The following is a 19996-nucleotide window of genomic DNA, read 5'->3' on the forward strand; positions in this document are numbered from 1 at the left end:
ATGGAGGAAGAGTGGGGAGGGCAAGAGGGGAAAGGCGAGAGTGAAATGCGGGAGAGGGGTAAAGTAGAAAGGGGAGAGGGGAGAGTTGAGGAAAGGGGGGAGAGAGGAGTGGTGGGGGGGAGGGAGGGGAAGGGAGTGGAGAGAGAGAAAGGGGGATGGTGGAAGGGCCCATTTCACGCTGAACTCTGTCACCAATTGATGTTACCCTGTGGAAATCTTTGTCAACAGTCACAAAAAGTTCCCTCCCCTCCAGAACACAGACACACCCACTAGACTGCCATTCCTTATGAAGGAACCTCATCATTATTATGTGTGCAGCCTGTGGCTGTGAGGTGAGAGCAGAGGACCAGTGAGGTGAGAGGTGAGGGCCAGTGAGGTGAGAGTGGAGGACCAGTGAGGTGAGGGCTAGTGAGGTGAAAGGTGAGGGCCAGTGAGGTGAGAGTGGAGGACCAATGAGGTGATAGGGGAGGGGAGGGCCAGTGAGGTGAGAGTGGAGGACCAGTGATGTGAGAGGTGAGGGCCAGTGAGGTGAGAGTGGAGGACCAGTGAGGTGAGGGCTAGTGAGGTGAAAGGTGAGGGCCAGTGAGGTGAGAGTGGAGGACCAATGAGGTGATAGGGGAGGGGAGGGCCAGTGAGGTGAGAGTGGAGGACCAGTGAGGTGAAAGGGGAGGGCCATTGAGGTGAGTGTGGAGGACCAGTGAGGCGAAAGGTGAGGGCCAGTGAGGCGAGAGGTGAGGCGAGAGGTGAGGCGAGAGGTGAGGGCCAGTGAGGTGAGAGGTGAGGGCCAGTCAGGCAAGAGGTGAGGCAAGTGAGGCGAGAGCCAGTGAGGAGAGAGTGGAGGGAAGAGGGGAGGGGGAGTGGAGAGAGGAGGGGGAGTGGTAGGGGAGAAGAGTGGAAGAGGGGAGGAGAGAATGGAGGAGTGAGGAGGTATAGTGCACGACGGAGGGGAGAGAGGATGGGAGGAGATTGTGTTCAGTCATGTGTAGTTTGTAATAACAATTTTCTTATTCAAACTTTAAGGTTATCAAAAAAAGTTACAGAAGAAGCCGTGAACACATTTCATCATTTTCCCTGCTGATAAATAAGCAATTTTCGGGGAGGAGGGTGGGGCTCCATGTAATCGGCTTTCCCTCTAGCAACCCCGGAACTCGTCTCCAAGGCATTAAAATGAAGCTTATAGTTACGATGACTTTGCCCTTTCACATTTTGACACAAATTTTAATTATTCTCTCCATATTCTCATAATATCATAAGGGGGGTTGACTCAGCCTGTCATCCTTCTGAGGTCGGCAAATTGAGTACCAGTTCACTGGTAATTCCCTGTGAGTCGCAAGAGGCGAATAATAGGGTTAGCGGCAGGAAGGTGCATCCGGCCATAAAACATTGCTTCAAAAAGGGGACCACGGTGCCCGAAAAAGGCCAACCCCTGTTCTGCAGGGAAAAATGCCTCTAAAGGTGGTTCATATTCTCATAATAATGGTTGTTGAACATTTCACACACACACACACACACACACACACACACACACACACACACACACACACACACACACAAGCATGCGCAGACACACACACACACAAACACACACACAAATACACACACACAAACACACAGGGACACACACACACACAGGGACACACACAAACACACACACACACAGGGACACACACACACACACACACACAAACACACAGGGACACACACACACACACACAAACACACAGGGACACACACACACACACACACACACACACACACACACACACAAGCATGCGCAGACACACACACACACAAACACACACACAAATACACACATACACACACACAAACACACAGGGACACACACACACACAGGAACACACACACAGGGACACACACACACACACACAAACACACAGGGACACACACACACACACACACACACACACATACGCTCACATATACACACACACACACAAACACACACACAGGCACACACGCACACACACACACACACACACACACACACACACACACACACACACGGGTTAATAAAATGAAAAACCCAAAGATTTAAAGTATATTTCTATTATTTATATATTCTTGAAGTATTTTTTTATGTTCCTAATTAAACAAGCATTCTGAGTATTGCGCTGCAATACATGTCCCCTACCGGCAGTCTGTCGTCCGGAAAACTGTTGGGGAAATTACCAAAGGTTACCCACAGGTTCTGAATCGTTCCCAATCACTAATTACCTCAGGACGGGCTCACCTGTGATTCGCACTCGGGACTTCGATTTATACACCTTGCACACAGGTCAGCAGAAGCACGAGAAAATAAGTTGTTGATAAAGAACCTTTCGAGTCGCTAAATATCAGTAATTTGTTATATTTTCCGGTTCACGATCAATGATCGATGTGTATATATATATGTTGCCCGGCTTGGCTCCGCCCCTCCCGAAAGCGCGCGCTGTGTCGCGCTTTTGACGTTCGTGAGACGAGGCTGAGGAGAACTCTAGAATAAAGAAGAGATATCCACTTTTTTAAATATTTTCGTTTAATTAACGATATCTGCCAAACCACGTGCCCTATCGCAAATTCCAAAAGGACATTTTAGTAGATTGACATGCTGAACAGATCTGTGAAGTTTCCCCTCGATTGGATCACAAATGTGGGTGGAGCTAGGTTTTAAAGGTTCATGCTTAAAAACGTCATAACTCTGAAACCATGTGACGCATGACGTCATGCTCTTTGACTTTTTTGTTCGTCATGGGTATGCGATTCTGCCAGCAATGTTTGGCCTCGATATGTTCAGCCATTGCAGAGAAAAAGGGTTTTTCGTGTTTTCATGAAAAACAATATGGCGGCCGAACCACGTGACCTGTGACGTCATAATTACCATTAAAATATTCTACAGATCGAGGCCCCCCCTACGGTGAAAACTTGATCTCAATTGGTCCAATTATTGCAGAGACAAGTACAAAAAGTTTTAATTAAAACAAAAGCCGCGTCGATGTTACACAATGCCTAGATGCAGCTGTGCCTATAACGTCGATGTTATAGGCACAGGACATTCCTATTGATTCGATTACTTGATGTTATTTTTGTGCAAAGTGAAAAGATATCTCGGCAATTTCCCGTGTGTGACGACGAATTTTTAATATATCTCGGCATTTTCCCGTCTGTTATTTCAGGCGGTGTATGACTGACCATGCTGCGATTTAAAAATATATATATCTCGGCAAATTTCCCGTGTGTGGCGACACGTGAACGAAGCTATGCTCCTCTCTCCACATTATTGTGACGACGTATAAATTAAATATTTCATCGTAACGATTGTCATAAAATGGACGAATTTTTAATATATCTCGGCATTTTCCCGTCTGTTATTTCGGGCGGTGTATGACTAACCATGCCGCGATTTAAACAAAATATATATATCTCGGCATTTTCCCGTCTGTTATTTCGGGCGGTGTATGACTGACTATGCCGTGATTTAAAAAATATATATCTCAATGGACTTGAAGTTACAGGCCTTTGAGAATTCATTTCGTTCTATAAAGGGCAACTTTCATTGGATTTTCTTCCCGTTTTTTTTCAACCGAGTCTAAAACTATGTTAGCGACTGTGAAAAATGAAATGATATATCGAATTTGATTTGAAATAAAACTGTGTGAGAGAGGAAGACACCACAGGCCTACAAAACAGGCCTCAAAGCTATGCGAGTTAATAAAATGGTGGATATTTGTTTATATGAAGCCTCTCCCAAAATGGGTGGAGCTATGGTTCCCAGAATGGGTGGAGCTTTGAGGTTTTGTCTTCTCTGCAAGAACAAGAACAAGAAGAAGAACAACAACAACAACAGCAGAAGGCACTCTATTAGCAGCGTCTGCGACGCGGCTAAAAATCATTTTTAAAGGAAATTAAAACTTAGAATGGCACTGAGTTAAGGATCATCAGAATTATCAGAATTCCCAAAGTTCAAAGTGCCATAACTTTGTCAAAAAAGATCGAAACGTCGTGAAGTTCGAACTTGATCTGTAACTTATCATGAGGAAACCATGTGCTAAGTTTTAAATCATTAGCATTAAGCGTTTAGAAAAAAAAGTACGGAAAGCTGTTCTTTGCGTGACAGACTGACGGACGGACAGACTGACAGACTGACGGACTGACAGACGGACAGACAGAGGGACGGCATGCAAACCTATAGTCCCCTCCGGTGTACACCGGTATGGGACTAATAAGATGGAACAAAAGATGTACTGTATATTTCTCTGCTCCACATCATAAATGCCCTACCCCATAATTAGTCATAATCATAATAAATTAATATTAATATTGAATGAATATATGAATGAAAATGGCCTTAAAACGATCATTCATTCATATATTCATTCAATATTAATATTAATTTATTATGATTATGACTAATTATGGGGTAAGGCATTTATGATGTGGAGCAGAGAAATATACAGTACATCTTTTGTTCCATCTTATTAGTCCCCTACCGGTGTACACCGGAGGGGACTATAGGTTTGCATGCCGTCCCTCTGTCTGTCCGTCTGTCAGTCCGTCAGTCCGTCAGTCTGTCAGTCTGTCAGTCTGTCCGTCCATCAGTCCGTCACGCAAAGAACAGCTTTCCAGATTTTTTTTTCTAAACTCTTAATGCTAATGATTTAACACTTGGCACATGGTTTCCTCATGATAAGTTACAGATCAAGTTCGAACTTCACGACGTTTCGATCTTTTTTGACAAAGTTATGGCACTTTGAACTTTGGGAATTCTGATAATTCTTAACTCAGTGCCATTTTAAGTAATAATTCTAATATAATAATTATATAATAATAATAATAATAATAATAATAATTAATAATAATAATAATAATAATTATTATATAATAATAATTCTAAGTAATATTAATATTTATTAATAAATTAATCATAATTAATGCCATAATTAATCAAATATTTTTCTATGTAAGCACTTGTCTTCGAGATGTCAAATATGGATTGTATTCCTGATACGACTATAAACTGACGATTGGTGCTTTGTAGTTGTTTCATCACAAAGTGCACCATCCTTCAGAAGGATGTTAAGCTGAGTGTCTCAACTGCTAGTATTAGTTGGTGGAAGTAAAATATTCTGGGGTGTTTTTCACAAAGAGTAAGTAAGTTATCACCGGGACCCTAAACACTCACTTTCACTCAAACATCAGGCCTGGCTCAGTTCATGAAAAACATGGGCCAAAAACTTTCCTGGGCCGACTATCATGACCTCATAATGAAGGCACCGATGACATCATCATGAATATATGCTGTTTACCATCGGAAGTACTTAACAATGAGCCAGGTTGATGTTGCATTTTTTTCCATGGAGCGGTTTCGGAGATATAGAGGTGCAAAGTTTTTCCGTTTTTCCAAGATGGCACCTGTACCATGTAACCTATGACGTCATAATAATCAATAAAAATTCTACAGGAGGAAGCGCTCCTCGGGTGAAAATTTTGTGTAAATCAGACCAACAGTTGCAGAGAAAAGCATGCTCACGTTCTGTGCGGACAAACATACAGACAAACAAGTGGACGCAAATTCAATACAGTACCCTCTCCTCTGGAGAGGGGAAAAACTTGGTAACTGAATACACTCAAACTGCTGGAGTTTGCTCCATTGCCAATCAGCTTCAACGAAATTCAACAAAGCAAGCGCTCCAACAACATGATTGAAATGGAACGCTAGGTAAGCGATAGCAAGCTCATTACCCTGCGCTCGCGAAGCGAAAAGCGGGGTTAAGCATTCCTATGCATATGTGTGCCGTGTGCCGTCTGCATTTTAAAAATTCATTTTCTCGCCAACCGTTGGTCCGATTGACATGAAATTTTCACCACAGGAGCGCCTCCTCATGTAGAATATTTTAATTATAATCATGATGTCATAGGTCATGTGGTACAGGCGCCATCTTGAAAAAACCGAAAAATGTTGCACCTCTATATCTCCAAAACTGCTCTATGGAAATTTTTTTAACATGGGTTATTGTAAATAACTCCATATGGGGAATAGGTGTTGTTGACGATGACGTCATTGGTGCCATAATTATGACGTCATAATTCGACAGGGACAACGCTTAGTCTGATCAGTTTGAAATTAATTGAGCGTGATCTATGCAACAATTATATTAGAGAATATACATTTATGATGTCATCGCTCACGTGGTCTGGCAGCCATATTGGATCAAAGAAAAAAGAAACGTTCAAAAACAGAAGAGTTGGCCCACACCAAGTTGACTGCGCAGGGTAAGTATTCTATGAATACCATCTAGTTGGTAATGGAACACCTTAACATTTAATTTTGTTTTCCAAGACGGAAAAAGGTAATAAAACATTTTCGTCCGGATTCGCCAGGATTTTTTGCAGTCGAGTCTAAAGCAACATTGGATGAGCGAGTGCGAAAATAGCACGGAGTGAGTGAGTCCTATTAATCACAATACAATTGAGGGTTCTGAAACATCACTCGTGATACCTTATCCCACCACCACCGGGAGCAGCGCTACACGATGCCGAGGCAAACACATGTATGTTGGGAAAAACTGACCAGTTAATGTACCTATAGCTAGTTAGTGCATGATTTATTAGCTAATTGTAATATTTGATGGAATCCATATGTATTAATGCATTTTCATGCCTTCAGATTTTTTTGGGGAGGTTTTACGCCTAAATATTTTTGTGCCCAAGGCCCCCCAAAAAATCTTAATCCACCTCTGGCCGACACCATACGAACATAGGAGTAATTGAGGCTCTTAAAGAAGAAGTAGTAGTAGTGCACACACATAGAGTGAGAATAAACATACTTTCGTGGATCATGCACTTCAATCGAGAACTTCTTCTCACGGAAGTACAAGTTTTCTAGTTGTCTCCACTGGAACACCTGGAGGGAAGGCAGCCATTTAGTGTATACGTGTCACACAGCGAGGTATGTATGAAATATACATTGTGCTTCAAAAACCCCTCACATGTCCACAACCCAAATTTCCAATACATTACATTTTATTTAAAAAAAGAAGGCAGATTGTAAATGTCAATAAAATCCTAGTTTGCAAGACAAACTTAATGGCTGTAAACTGACATGGAAAAACCAAACGACGGATTGAAGCAAGATAAGAATGCGCTAAAATGAATTCCTTCCTGCTCAGAGCTATTTTTTAAATCTCATAACAACAGAAAAAGCGTGACTTAATAAACTAGAAGATCACTTCCGCCAAGCTCAGCAGGTTGTCTTATATCCCAATGATAGGCCGGGATCTGAATTCGGACCTGAACCAAAATCTAATCGGATTGTTCCTGCCACCTCAGCAACTCATCCACCTCGTTTTGTCATAAGCCATCCACAACTTTTTGAAATGTAATGGTATTTACCGTTTGTTTGTTTTTTCTCCAAAATTGAATCGATTCTTCCTTTGTCACAAACACAATCTGTCGAGCAAGTTTCGTCCAAATCTGCCAAAAACTTTTTGAGATATCCTGCTATATGTTGGTTTTAACCCGATCTCACAATGGTGAAGAATCACTTTTTAAAAAATTGTCATATCCGAATCCATATTCAGATCTTCACCAAAATCGTAACAGGGTGTCCTCGTCAGACACCCAACCGGTCCACCAAGTTTCGTCCAAATCCGTCGACAACTTTTTGAGATATCCTGCTATGTATCGTTTTTGGCCCTATCCCCCAATTGTGAAGAATCACTCATAAATTAAATAATTCTCATATCCGAATCCATATTCAGATCTTCACCAAAATCGAATCGATTAGTCCTTGTCACACACACAACATGTCCACCAAATGTCGTCCAAAGTTGTCCATAACTTTTTTGAATGTCATGTTATGTATAGTTTTTGGCCCTATCAATCAATGGGGAGGCGTTACTTGAATTTTAATTTTTTTTGATCCAGCTCCAGATCGTCACCAAAATCTCATCATTTTGTGTCCTTGTCACACACCCAACCTGTCCACCAAATTTCGTCCAAAGTTGTCCATAACCTTTTGAGATATCCTGTTCACAAACAAAAAGACAAAACAAATGACAGGGGTGAAAACATAACCTCCCTCTACCATCGGTGGTGGAGGGAACAATCGTCATTTTGTACAAAACTCATAGTAAACATATCAACGTATAAAGGTAATCATCTATTCAATAAACGGTGCATTTTCAGATTATTGGTTCAAATTACTCTCGAGACATGATGTGTTAAGCACATTAGAGAAGTGTTGAGGTAAGGCCGAGTGGTACAATTTGTCACGGTCTTCACTCACAATCTGTATCACTCAGTGAGAAAGGAAAGTCAGACGGTCATTCATGACTGAAGGTAGGGCCGACATTCCAAACATTCTGCTCAGGTAGAGGAACAGCCGAAGGCTAAATTAACCTTTTATTGTGCTGAAAGGACAAGACATTAGATATGAAGGTCGGTGCCAAATCACACTGTCGATAAAAAGTTGTTACTTGCGAAAATCGAAGATTTTTTTTTCAAATATATTGTTTGATCTTGTGTGTTATTGTTTCAAATTTTTTGTTTTCCATTTTCAAATTTTCAAATTCAAATTTTTTCAAAAAGAAGATTTTTCAAGTCCGTTTGTCTGTTTGTCTTTCTGTTTGTATTTCAATCGCATACAGGTCACAATTAAACCGACCATTACAAAACTTCACCAAATAGTGGATTTGGCTGGCCATAGGGAAGAATCCGATTCATTTTGAGGTCAAAAGGTCAACATAGGCCAAAGGTCCACAACTTTGTCAAATTTCTGAAATCATCAATTTTCATCTGATTGACTTGAAATTTGAAGAGGGTTTGCATATCAGATCACTACATTCAACCACCCATTACTTTTGAAGTCGACACAGGCCAAAGGTCAACAACTTATTTGACGGATTTTGCAAGTATCATGCTACTATGCACGACATATTTATTGTTTATTTATTTATTTGTTCAAATTTTCTCTTGCTTTCTCTCATGTCTAGACACGTTGTGATGACAGCAGGTGATGGCTTAACTTTCCAGTGTTTGAGAAGCTCTGTCTATCCTTCCCGATCCCCTATCCCTCCATCCCCCAACTCCCCCTTCCTTCAAATTAACCCTCCAGCTGCTGCATGGACATCCCCCCTGGTGCTGTGTCTGAGCAACTCATTAACACGCATGGCAGGAATGGGAGCAAAGTCAATGGGACGAACCTTGTCTACATGACTAGGCATCGACAGATGAGGATTAATCAGCATATCCTAACAACATATTATCATGTTTTTGTCTTTGTGCTTAGAAGTGCGTGTAAGCGTTGTTCAGAGACGATGAACCCAGGAACATGCAAATAGCTATAGGCCATTGTGAATTATAAGTGACAAAGACAGAATCAGACGTCAATGAATGCCAAGGTTTGTTAAAGCTCTTGATTACAGAAGAGATTAGAGGATCAGGCCGTTTGCCACTAATAATTTAAACAGATTAGTGAGAAGGTTTGGTTCTGGCAAACACTCTGGGGAAAACATTTGCACCACAAACAACAATTGGAAAGGCTGATAGCCTGAGACAACTGTCTTCTGTTGAAGGGTACCTTCATGCATTGGACGCTTTGTTTGATGGGATAATCAAAAGCTGTTTTTGTAATGCAGAAGACAGGTGGATGACTTAAAATCTCAAAATTATAGTTGAAACCAGAAGGGCACTCAGTAGAGAGCATACCTCCACAAAGCAGAACAGTTTACGTTTTCTATGCACTGATAGGCCGGATCTGGATTCGGATCTGAACCAAAAGGTAATCGACTTGTTCTTGTCACATACCCAACTCTTCCACCAGGTTTTGTCATAATTCGTCCACAACTTTTTGTGATATCCTGTTACATCTTGTTTTTGGCCCTATTACTCAATGGTGAAGAATCACTGAAAAAAATTCTCAGATCCAGATCGAGATCCGGATCTTCACCAAAATAGAATAATTTCATCCTTGTCACACACCAAACCTCTCCACAAAGGTTCGTCCGAATCTGTCCACAACCTTTTGAGATATCCCGTTCACAAACAAACAAACAAACATAAGACGTCATGCGTAGCACGATACTTGCAAAATCCGCCCCCCCCCCCAAAAAAAGTTTTCCATTGATACAGCAAATTGTTCATTTCATGAAGATTAAAATTTACAATCTTGATCAAAGCTCGGGTGAACAGGATGAAAAGTGACGATTTTTCAGATGAAAAATGATGATTTTGGAAGGTTGACCTTGAGTTGACCTTTGACCTTTTGGCCTCAAAAATAGTTGTTTTCCCTATTTAGTGACTCAATGTGCAAATGCTGTTCAATTTTCAAGTCAATCGGATGAAAATTGAGGATATTAAAAATTTGGCCTATATTGACCTTTTGGCCGATGTTGACCTCAAAAATAGATGGTGGTTGAATTCAGTGACCATATATATAAATCCTCTTAGATGTTCAAGTCAATCAAATGAAAATTGGTGATTTTAGAAATTTGGCCTATGTTGACCTTTTGGCCTGTGTTTACCAAAAATATAATACGTGGTTGAATTCAGTGACCAGATATGCAAGTCCTCTTCAAATTTCAAGTCAATCGGATGAAAATTGAGGATTTTAGGAATTTAGCAAAGTTGGTGACCTTTGGCCTATGTTGACCTTTTGACCTATTGACCCAAAAACAATAGGCTTCTTGCTTTTTCCCCTTCTCTACCATTTGGTGAAGTTTCGTGAAGATCGGTTGAAAATTGTGACCTGTAGGCCGGTGACAAACAGACAGACAAACAGACAGACAGAACCACAAACACAACCAACCAATATACTTGAAAAATCTTCGATTTTGCAAGTAATAAACAGACAGACAGGGGTGAAAACATAAGCTCCATCCGCTTTTGGTTGCGGAGGTAAAAAGGCAGAGAAATGGCAATGCTGATGGCAAGGCAAACTAATATATAAAATTATTATTATTTGGTATGCAGCCTGTGGCTGCTGGTTGTATCATTTCTGGTAGTGCAGCTGTGTCACTGATGCAGTGCCCCCTGTTTCCAGTAAGTTGGTACTCATTTTGCGGACCTCGGAATGATGACAGACTGAAACAACCTAATTGATGTTATTTAACAGCACGACAGGGGCTCAAACTCATGACCCTAATATATTAAGCCAGTCGCCTTAACCGTTAAGCCAATGTATCAAATAGCAATTGAAAAGAGAGATTTATCACAAGAAATAGAAATTTAAGAGAATACCTGTAGTTTTAAATTTGCTCCCCAATGGTTTAATAACAGTGGAACACATATAACATACACACAATACTTGAAGGTAGTGAGAGATAAATTAAGAATGATTGCAACAGAAAGAATGATGATGAGCTAAGGAAAAAGAGATATATAACAACAATCATAATAAAAACAAGAATAGCAGAAACTGCAACATAAAGGGTTTAAATATAAGAATAATAAAATTTTATTTTAATTAATCACTTAAATTAAATTAAAATCACCTAAATTAAATTAAAATCAACTAAATTAAATTAAATATTAAATTAAAAATTAAAATAAAAAATGTGGGGGATTAAAGGGAATAAAAGGACAGCTTCATACCTGTCGTGGTTTCAGCTTGTCTTGGAAATCGTATTGCAAGATACCCTTACTGCTGAGACCCAACCACCATGGTAATCCCTTCTTGTCCTGTAGTGCAGACAAAGGGAGTGAATGGGTGAGCTGTGATCCTGTCCATGTACATTCCCCGAGTGTCCGAATGCTGGCCTACTGAGCAGATTATACCTGCCTCATTGCTCCACTAAAAACCACACCTTGTCAATCTGCTTGGCCATGCATATACACCTGCATGAATCATACCCACTTAGACTGATAAAATCAACCCAACTGCTTTCATACTCCACTTAGGATGCATTGCAGACATGAGGCCAATGTTCAAAAACAACAATTTTAAAGTACAATTTGAGATTTGAGCCAATCTTTTCAGAACACAAAAGATACAAACACCCAATTAATTGTTATTGTATATATGTACTAGCAGAAGTACCCGGCATTACCGGGCGGGGGAGAGGAGGGGAGGGGGGAGGGTAGGGGAGGGGAACGGGGGGGAGGGGAGAAGAGGGGGGGAGGGGAGAAGAGGGGGAGGGGGAGGGGGAGAGGAGAGAAGAGGGGGAGGGGGAGAGGGGAGAAGAGGGGGAGGGGGAGGGGGAGAGGGGAGAAGAGGGGGGGATGGGGAGGGGGGTGGGAGGGGGGAGGGGGGAGGGGGGAGGGGGAGGGGCGGGGGGAGGGGGGAGGGGAAGGGGGGAGGGGGAGGGGAAGGGGGAGGGGGAGGGAAGGGGGGGGGGGAGGGGAAGGGGGGAGGGGGAGGGGAAGGGGGAGGGGGGGAGGGGGAGGGTGGAGGTGGGAGAGGAGGGGGTGGGGGAGGGGAGGGGAGAAGGGGAGGGGGGGGAGGGGAGAAGGGGAGGGCGGTAGGATGGATGGGGGGAGGGGAGGGGAGGGGAGGGGGGAGGGGGGGGAGTCAAGTCGGAAGTCATTGTCGTCAATTGAATGTCGCATTTATTTTTTATTCCCTGTCAAATGGCATTGGTCCCGCATTCCGACATCGGAAGTCGGAAGTCATTGTCGTCAAATAAATGTTTCACTCTCTGTCACATGCCGTTGGTCCCATGTCAATCAGATGAAGTTGAAAAATTACGTTACAAAGTTTCTCCTGGACGTACTGATTCCGAATATGAAGTTGAAAAATTAACGTTCCGAAATACGCTGATGACGTCATAATTTTAAAACGCGAAGTTTTTAAATTTTAAGGTGTGCTGTCGGTGCTCTGAGACGTACTGATTCCGAATATGCTTGGTTTTGCTCTTGCGATGAGTAGTTCTCGAGTTATAAGAGGACAAACAAACAAACATACTTTACTGCTATATATATATATATATATATATATATATATATATATATATATATAATATATATATCTATATCTATATATATATAATAATAATATATATATTATATATATATATATATATATTATATACATATATATATGTATGTATGTATGTATATATGTATATATATATATATATATATATATATATATATACTATATATATATATATATATATATATATGCAGACTTGGCATTTAATAATGGAATATTTTTTTGTGAGGGTGAACTAACTTTTCAAGATGACTTAGAACAAAAGTTCATTGGAATTATGTTGAAATTATTCTAGATTTTGTTAATGTGACCTTTAAAAGAATCAAAAACCACATTTGACATTTCGAAGCAAATAAATTGATCCTTGAAAGTGATGTAAACTGATATCGAACTCAATTCACGGACAGTACTGTGTTAAACTTCTGTACGTTTTCCAGAAGTATTTCTTTCTTTTTGCACATTAGCCAATTTGTTTTTTTTTTACAAAAACAAAAGTTAAATTACGACTGGGATTACGGACAGTAAAATTACAGTTCAGTACGTCGTGCAACCCCACGAGCATTCAGGAGAGAACGTACACGTTGAGGCATGGTGTTCACGAGATTTGCCAATGTTTGGACAGGAATCGCCTGCCATGCAGTGACAATAGCCTGCTGCAATTCACGCACAGAGGTTGGCTGCTGGTCCAAGTTGTCGATTTGACACGTTAATTCTGCCCACAAGTTCTCTATCGGATTAATATCCGGGGATATGGCAGGCCACTCCATATGCTCCACACCATGGTCAGCAAGAAAGTGTTGGATCATGCGAGCATGATGAGGCCGTGCATTGTCATCTTGGAAGACAAAGTTTCCTCGAAAGGCTGCACGAGCAAATGGAAGCAATGTTTCTTCCAGAATGGCCCTGTACTTGAACTGGTTCAGGTTTCCATTCAGAACAACCAGGTCAGTTTTTCCCCCTGCATGAAAAGCAGCCCAAACGGTCACCGCACCACCTCCAGCTTGGACTCTTGGCACTATACAATCTTCGTTGTAGGCTTCATGCACTTGTCTGCGCACTCGGATGCGGCCATCTTGACGATAGACCAGAAATCTGGACTCGTCACTGAAGTTCACGTGATTGCAGTGTCCTGGCTGCCATTGACGGTGCTCTCTGGCCCACTGCAATCGGCACTGGCGGTGTTGTCTGGTCAGGCATGGCTTTCTCAGGGGATGCCTGGCATGATAGCCTGCTTGAACCAGTCGTTGGTTGACTAGCCTTCTGGATACAGGCACATTTGTCAGTTGCTGCCACTCAGCCCTAAGCTGATTAGCTGACTTGGTACGGCCATTGCGGACTAACCGGTGCAGCTGGCGATCATCCCTCCTTGTGGTTCTGCGGGGACGTCCTGGCCTCGGTATTGGAGTAAGGACACCCCTCTGAGCATTTCGTTTCAGGATCTTTGACACCTGACCTTGAGTGATGCCATACTCCCGAGCAATAGCACGCTGTTTCAAGCCGGAATTTCGTAAAGCCACCACTCCATGACAAACAGCATTGTCGAGTTGACGGACCATCTCCAGAGGAAGCGGCAATAACGTTTGTAGACATGCAGCAGTTGTTTTCCACTAATACAGAACGCAACAACCCTTATATACCCGATTGTGAAGCCAATCGTCAAATGTACCTGTCCGTACATTTTGTCAAGCCACCTGTGATATAATCCTTTTATTGACTTCTTGCTGTGACAGACAATCAGTGACATGGTTCTTTTGACATAAGAATCACCGAAGCATAAAAGAAACTCACCAGATTGATATACTGAGTTCAGAAAGTAAACCTAAGTCAAGAAAAAAAAAAATTCCATATTAAATGCCAAGTCTGTATATATATTGTTACGGACCGCGGATAAGATGTTGTGTTTGCCGAGCGGATGGCCCCGCGGCCGTACAGTTACCCCGACTAACCCGATTCCCGAACGTTGGCCGGATCGCGCCACAGATATTCAATAGGGAAAAGACTAAGGCGACACGGATGTGAAGAAGAAGCAGACAAAAAGGTTGGAAATACGAATATAATTTATTTGCTATTTACAGGCTCAAAATAACCAAGGAAGAAGGAAAGATAAGAAAATAATTTACAGAAGATATTAGACACAGTGCAACGCTAGCTTATACAAACTTAATTAACCCAAGGACAGAACAAACAAAACAAACTCACGTACACAAGAAGGATGGAGAGGCAGGAGGTGGATGGCTGGAGGGAGAGGAAGGTCCACTGGTACTGCCGCACGATCGGCGCGTTTGACCGCCGCCGTTCCTTCGCGGCCCTGCTCCGGAACTGCCGTCAAGGCCCCACGCTGCTGTCGTTGCTGCTGTGGCTGCGGCTGCTCTGGGGACGTCGCGTGCTTTGCCAGGACTCGTCTGGTCCAACCACACAACTGAACAACGTGCTAGCTTCTTGCCCAACTCTCTTGCTTGGTCCAACTTTGGCGAGCAAGGCGACGAATAGCAGGCTTTGTGCTTCCCTGGACGATCTCTCTCAGTACCTTGCGCGCACGCTTTTTATAGCGCCTCCGGCAATCAAGCCGCCGGCCTTTTTGGACACGCCCCTCGGTGTGCTCACCTCGGTCCTGGTTGGTCGCGCAACCCTCTGGCTCCGCCCTTGATGACAACGGGTGGGCACGCCCATCTTCCCTGACCCGAGCACATGTTCAATGGTGGTTTTGGAGGGGATGTAATTGGCAATCGAGGCTTGGCAATGATGAAAGGGGAAAGTGAAAGGAATCTACTCTATTTCACTTGGTGCAATGGAGTGTCATCTTAATGGGAGACAAGGCCTTACCCTAATACACATAATAAAGATATAACTATTGTTACGTGGTCCCCTCAGTGCATACCAGGTCTCGGTGACCCCCGGACCGTGAGAGGACCTTCGCCAGCAAATAGTATTATATAGGCGCATTCGCCACGCAATCCATAGGAATTTCACCCAGGAGACAACTGATGTGCAAGTATATATTTCCAATGGTAATGATACCAAACACTTTCAAAGACACAACCAGGCACAATCAATATTACAACCATGTGAACTCATCTACACAAACTCTAAGATGGCCATCTTAATCTTATACATTCCTCACGTGAGCCCCACTCCTGACTCCCTCCGTGGTCAATGTCTCTTCTCTCCGCACACGGGCGGTTGGACGAACCCCGGGCGGACGTGCTCCCAACGTGCAGTCTCGTACTGGGGCCGCGGCTGCAGCGCACCTCCTTGCCAAGCCACGGGGCAAACCCAGCGCGGCGTCCAACGTGCGCGAGGCCCCAAGTGCGACCCTTACGCGTCCTTGTAGACGGGCAAAACCCAGCGCGGCTTCCGACGCGAGTGAGGCCCAACGTGCGGACCCGTACGCGTCTTGGTAGACGGGGCAAAACCCAGCGCGGCTTCCGACGCGAGCGAGGCCCAACGTGCGGACCCGTACGCGTCTTTGTAGACGGGGCAAACTGTCCCGGACGCTTGGTTTCGTGCACGAACTCACGGTGACTGGACGTGTCAAAAGGTATTTACCGCCCAGGTAACTCCTCTCGCCAGACGTTTCGAAACGGCGCGTTTTCCACGCAGCGCAAGGTCGCTTCCACCTTTTGTCGGAGCGGGGCGAGGAAGAAGAAACCTCCTTCTTTTCCTCGTGTTTTTTCCTTCCCCGTTTCCGGTCACTTCCGTTTCCGGCCACTTCCGTTTCCTGCCACTCTTTCAGAAGGGCTCCTGACCCTCCAACCACAACAACTACCCAACAACTTAATATACTACACCCGGAAGCAAAGACCTGCATGGTAATTCACATTCATTCACATAAATATGTAACACTCCCCCCCTTCAAGAAAGAAAGTTTGAACCCAGCGAAAACTTTCTTTGCCGGCCAATTTGAAGAAACAAACCCAAATAACTCAACCCCCCCCCCCCCCCCCCAGATTAACTCAATCTGGACAAAGCGTCCGCCACGACATTGTCCCGGCCCCGTACATGTTCAATTTCCAAGTTGAACCCCTGCAAAGCCAAACTCCATCTCATCAACCTCTGATTTTTATTTTTCATTCTTTGAATGAAGGTTAAGGGGTTGTGATCCGTAAAGACCTTTATGGGAAAGGACGTGCTTCCTAAATACACCTCATAATGTTGAAGCCCTAGCAGGAGAGCCAGGGTCTCTTTCTCTACGGTGGCATAATTTGCCTGATGTTTATTGAACTTTTTGGAGTAGTAGCACACGGGGTGGTCCACCCCATCCTCATCTTCCTGTAACAAGACCGCTCCAGCCCCCACATCGCTTGCATCTACGGCCAACTTGAAGGGTGCCTGAAAGTCCGGAGCGGTTAGGACCGGAGAGCTCATTAGTATCGCTTTGACATGGGCAAAGGCCGCCTGACATTTGCCATCCCAAACGAATGGGGTCTCCTTTCTCAACAAACTCGTTAACGGGGCTACCACATCCGAAAAATTCTTACAGAACCGCCGGTACCACCCCGCCATACCTAAGAATCTCATCAGCTCTTTCTTCCCCTTTGGGACTTGGAAGCGATCGATCGCTTCTACCTTGGCGGTCACTGGTTGTACTTGACCCTGCCCTACTACATGGCCGAGGAACACTACCTGTGCTCTTACAAATTCACTCTTGGCTAAGTTGATGGTCAGACCTGCCTCGGACATCGTCTGAAAAAATGCGTGGATTTGCTTAATGTGGTCTTCCATGGTCATGGTGTGGATGATTACATCATCCAGATATGCCTCCACCCCCTCCAAGTCTGCAATGAGCCTATTAATCAGTCGTTGAAATGTAGCCGGCCCGTTCTTCAACCCAAAAGGGAGGACCTTGTACTGATATAACCCATTCGGAGTGACCAAAGCTGAGATTTCTTTGGCTCTATCGGTAAGAGGGATCTGCCAATACCCTTTCAGCAAGTCAAATTTGGTAACAAATTTAGCTGGGCCTATTCGATCAATACAGTCGTCAATCCTCGGGAGCGGATAGGAGTCGGTCTTGGTCACTGCATTCACCCGTTTTAAATCTGTACAACACCGGAAGCTGCCATCGGGTTTCGGCACCAACACACATGGGGAGCTCCATTCACTGTTGCTTGGTTCGATGATGTCATTGTCCAACATATATTGCATCTCCTTCCGAAGGTACTCCATCTTCACCGGGTTCATCCGATAGGGGTGTTGCTTCACTGGAGTGGCCTCCCCCACCTCGATATCATGATATACTAAGTCCGTACGACCAGGTACATCTGTGAACAAATGTTTAAATTCGAACATTAGGCTGGACAGTTGTCCTTGCTGTTCCCTTGTTAAATGACCTAACTTCTCATCCAAATGACTCAACACTTCGGTGTTCGTCAATTTGGGGCAGGCCTGGTCATCCAAGTTATCAAACTTCACACCGGCGTTTCCGTCCATTGTCACCGGTACGACCAGTGAGACAGGAACTACGTCTTCCACCGGGTTCCTCTCATGATATTTCTTCAGTCGGTTGACATGACACAACTGTCGCTTTTTTCGTCGGTCGGGAGTGGTCACCACGTAGTCGGTCTCATTCACCCTCTCCTCCACTGCATAAGGACCGAAATATCTAGCCTGGAGGGGCTGACCTGGAACGGGCAGCAATACTAACACCCGGTCCTGAGGACTGAAATTCCTTATCTGCGAGGTCTTGTCATGTCTCTCCTTCATTTTCCCCTGGGCCCTTCTCAAGTTCCGTCGTGCCACCTCACACGCCTTTGTCAATCGGTTTTTTACTGTGGACACATACTCCACCATCGGTGTCCGGGACTCCTGTAGTAACCACTGTTCTTTCACCAATTTCAACGGTCCCCGCACTGCGTGTCCAAACACCAGTTCAAACGGACTGAATCCCAAGGAATCCTGCACGGACTCCCTCGCCGCAAACAACAATAGGGGTATCCCTTCATCCCAATCCTTGGCACATTCCCAACAATACGTTCGGATCATATTCTTTAAAGTCTGGTGAAACCTTTCCAGGGCCCCTTGGCTCTCGGGATGGTAGGCACTGGATCTTACTTGTTCCACCCCCAACAGGTGTACCACTTGCTGGAACAGTGTGGACATGAAATTGGACCCCTGATCCGATTGGATGATCTTAGGTAGACCAACCCAAGTGAAAAATTTAATCAAGGCCTTTGCAATAACTGCCGCCGTTATTTTCCTCAGAGGCACTGCCTCGGGGAACCTGGTGGACGCACACATGATGGTCAGTAAGTATTGATGTCCAGCTTTGGTTTTGGGTAAAGGGCCCACACAGTCCACAATGACTCGGCTGAATGGCTCTTCAAAAGCTGGAATTGGCTTTAACGGGGCGGGTGGGATTTTTTGATTCGGCTTTCCCACCAGCTGACAAGAATGGCAGGACTTGCAGAACTCCGCCACATCCCGTCGCAGTCCCGGCCAGAAAAAATGTACCAATATCCTGTCACAGGTCTTGTTCACTCCCAGGTGCCCCGCCCAAGGGGTCTCATGTGCCAAACTCAAGATCTCCTTCCGGTACAGCGGTGGCACCACAATCTGATAGTGAACTTTCCACTCATCGTCTGCGGGCACCTCCGGGGGCCTCCATTTCCTCATTAGGGTTTCCCCCTTCATGAAATACCCCACAGGTATCTTCGTAGCCTCTTCTTCCGTAACGGCTTTCTCAATTAACCTCTGGATCTCCGAGTCTTCGTGTTGTTCTTCCACTAGCCTCCTTCGGACCAGCGCGGTTTGCTCCACTTCGTTCTCCTCGGTCCCCGACGGACACTCCACGTCCCTTTGCGTTCCAGACGCTACCATTTCTCGAGATTCCTGGGAATCCCTCCCCTGGTTATTTCCCTTTTCCGAGTTGTTTTCCCGTACCTCTAAGGGTTCCAACTCCCCCTCTCTTTCTTCCTCCTTCTCCTCCGCGTGCTTTCTACCCATAGCCCGAGTCACTGCACAGGATGGAAAGATACCCGGAATCTCCATCTCTAACCGAGTGGTGTTATTTTCCTTACTGGGCTTGTCCACCATTATTGGATTACCCGAAACTCGCCCCCCGGCCAAATC

General features: G+C 44.3%; 1 protein-coding gene across 8 annotated transcripts in view; it reads right to left on the reverse strand.

The window, feature by feature from the left end:
- Nucleotides 1-19996, reverse strand: part of LOC137436716 (FERM domain-containing protein 4A) — a 293806-nt gene that overhangs the window by 58882 nt on the left and 214928 nt on the right. For all 8 annotated transcript variants that reach the window (XM_068130724.2, XM_068130726.2, XM_068130727.2 and 5 more), the window contains 2 exons: nucleotides 11590-11676; nucleotides 6825-6901 (listed from right to left, as the gene is read on the reverse strand). In XM_068130724.2, coding sequence (XP_067986825.1) covers nucleotides 6825-6901; nucleotides 11590-11676 — 164 coding nt within the window. The remainder of the gene's footprint in view (nucleotides 1-6824; nucleotides 6902-11589; nucleotides 11677-19996) is intronic.

This window comes from Myxine glutinosa, chromosome 11, assembly GCF_964187855.1.
Source record: "Myxine glutinosa chromosome 11, kmMyxGlut1.1, whole genome shotgun sequence".
Taxonomy (NCBI): domain Eukaryota; kingdom Metazoa; phylum Chordata; class Myxini; order Myxiniformes; family Myxinidae; genus Myxine; species Myxine glutinosa.